Source organism: Carlito syrichta, unplaced genomic scaffold (assembly GCF_000164805.1).
Source record: "Carlito syrichta isolate Samal-C Ts95f unplaced genomic scaffold, Tarsius_syrichta-2.0.1 Scaffold309042, whole genome shotgun sequence".
Taxonomy (NCBI): Eukaryota; Metazoa; Chordata; class Mammalia; order Primates; family Tarsiidae; genus Carlito; species Carlito syrichta.
Window position 1 is genome coordinate 794,564 of NW_007253138.1, and position 1,784 is coordinate 796,347.

The window sequence follows — 1,784 nt, forward strand, 5'->3', positions numbered from 1 at the left end:
AAGGATCGCCGGAGCCCAGCAGGTCGAGGCTGCGGTGGCCGGCAGTGGCCACTGCACTCCAGTCTGAGCGACAGAATGAGACTCCAACTCAAAAAAAAAGAAGTAGTGAGTCTGCTGCAGAGCTAATGTGAGAAACTTACGTGTCAGAATCTTACATCATGGCAGCTGCTTCTGCCATGGAGCTAATGCTTGGGAACGTTTTAAGGCATTTTAGAGAAGGATCCTGTGCCCTGTGGTTTTTCTTCCAGCAGTGTCTGGATACAACAGGCATTTTTTTATTTGCCAGGTAGGTGTGGGAGGCAAGAGGAATGCCTTAAGCCAGCACTACTCAAAATTGTGGCCCCTGGACCAGCAGTATCAACATAATATGGGAAATTGTTAGAAATGTAAATTCTGTAATCCCAGCACTTTGGGAGGCCGAGGCGGGTGGATTGCCTGAGCCCATGGGTTCGAGACCCACCCAGGTAACTTGGTGAGACTTAGTCTCTACAATAAATAAAAAATTAGCTGGGCACGGTAGCATGTACCTGTGGTTCCAGCTACTTGGAAGGCTGAGGTGGAAGGAATGCCGAAGCCTAGCAGGTCGAGGCTACAGTGGCCGGCAGAGTGCCACTGCACTCCAGTCTGGGTGACAGAGTGAGATGCCAACTCAAAAAAAAAAAAAGAAGAAGAAATGCAAATTCTTAGGTCCCACTTAGATGAACTGAATCAGAATCTTTGGAAGTTAGGTTCAGGAATCTGTATTTTAACAATCTCTCTGCCAAGCATGGTGGCTCATGCCTGTAATCCCAGCACTTTGGGTGACCGAGGTGGAAGGATTGCTTGAGTCCAGGAATTAGATACCAGTCTGGGCAGCATAGTGAGACCTCATCTCTACCAAGAAATTCAAAAAATTAGCTAGGTATGGTGGCACACGCCTGTAGTCCCAACTATTCAGGAGGCTCAGGAGGAAGGATTGCCTGAGCCCAGGAGGTTGAGGCTGTAGTGAGCCATGATTGTGACACTGCACTCCAATATGGGTGACAGAGTGAGACCTCAACTCAAAAAAACTCAAAAAACCTCTCAGTCAGGTGTGGTAGTTCATGCCTATAATCCCGGTACTTTGGGAGGCTGAGGTAGGAGGACTGCTTGAGCGCAGGAGTTCAAGGCCAGTCTGGGTAACATAGTAAGGCCACATCTCTGCAAAAAATAAAAAAATTACCCGGGGATGGTGATGCATGCATGTCTATACTCCCAACTACTCAGGAGGCTGAGGAAGGAGAATTGCTTGAGCCCAGGAGTTTGAGGTTGTGGTGAGCCATGATCGTGCCACTGCACTCCAGTCTGGGTGACACAGTGAGACCCTAACTACCCCCCCTCTCAAAGTCTCTCTTGATTCTTATGTACACTTAAGTTTGAGCATCATTAACTAGGTTTGGGAAGTCCTGCTCTTCCAAGAAATGAAATTGATCACTTCCTTGAATTTCTCCCCGCGGTTCAAGTCACTAAATATCCATGGCACATCTATCACAAAATATTTATTGACCATTTATTCTGTGCTCTGCTGGCACATAACAGACTCTGTGTTGGCCATGGACCGTAAGAGGTGAATTAACCATATGAGAGCTAATATATTTGTCCCTTGCTTCTTGGTAGGTACAGATCGGATTGAAGTGGCCAACACAGATGGCAGTATGAGGACAGTTCTCATCTGGGAGAACCTTGATCGTCCTCGGGACATTGTGGTGGAACCCATGGGCGGGTGAGCACTACCTCCTTGGAATGAGTTCCACCTACCACCCCCA

The 1,784-nt window shown here is 47.8% G+C and overlaps 1 protein-coding gene across 1 annotated transcript in view; it reads left to right on the forward strand.

The window, feature by feature from the left end:
* LRP4 (LDL receptor related protein 4) overlaps positions 1 to 1,784 on the forward strand; it is an 81,176-nt gene that overhangs the window by 43,968 nt on the left and 35,424 nt on the right. Inside the window, exon 20 of the mRNA XM_021716868.1 lies at positions 1,636 to 1,741. Coding sequence (XP_021572543.1) covers positions 1,636 to 1,741 — 106 coding nt within the window. The remainder of the gene's footprint in view (positions 1 to 1,635; positions 1,742 to 1,784) is intronic.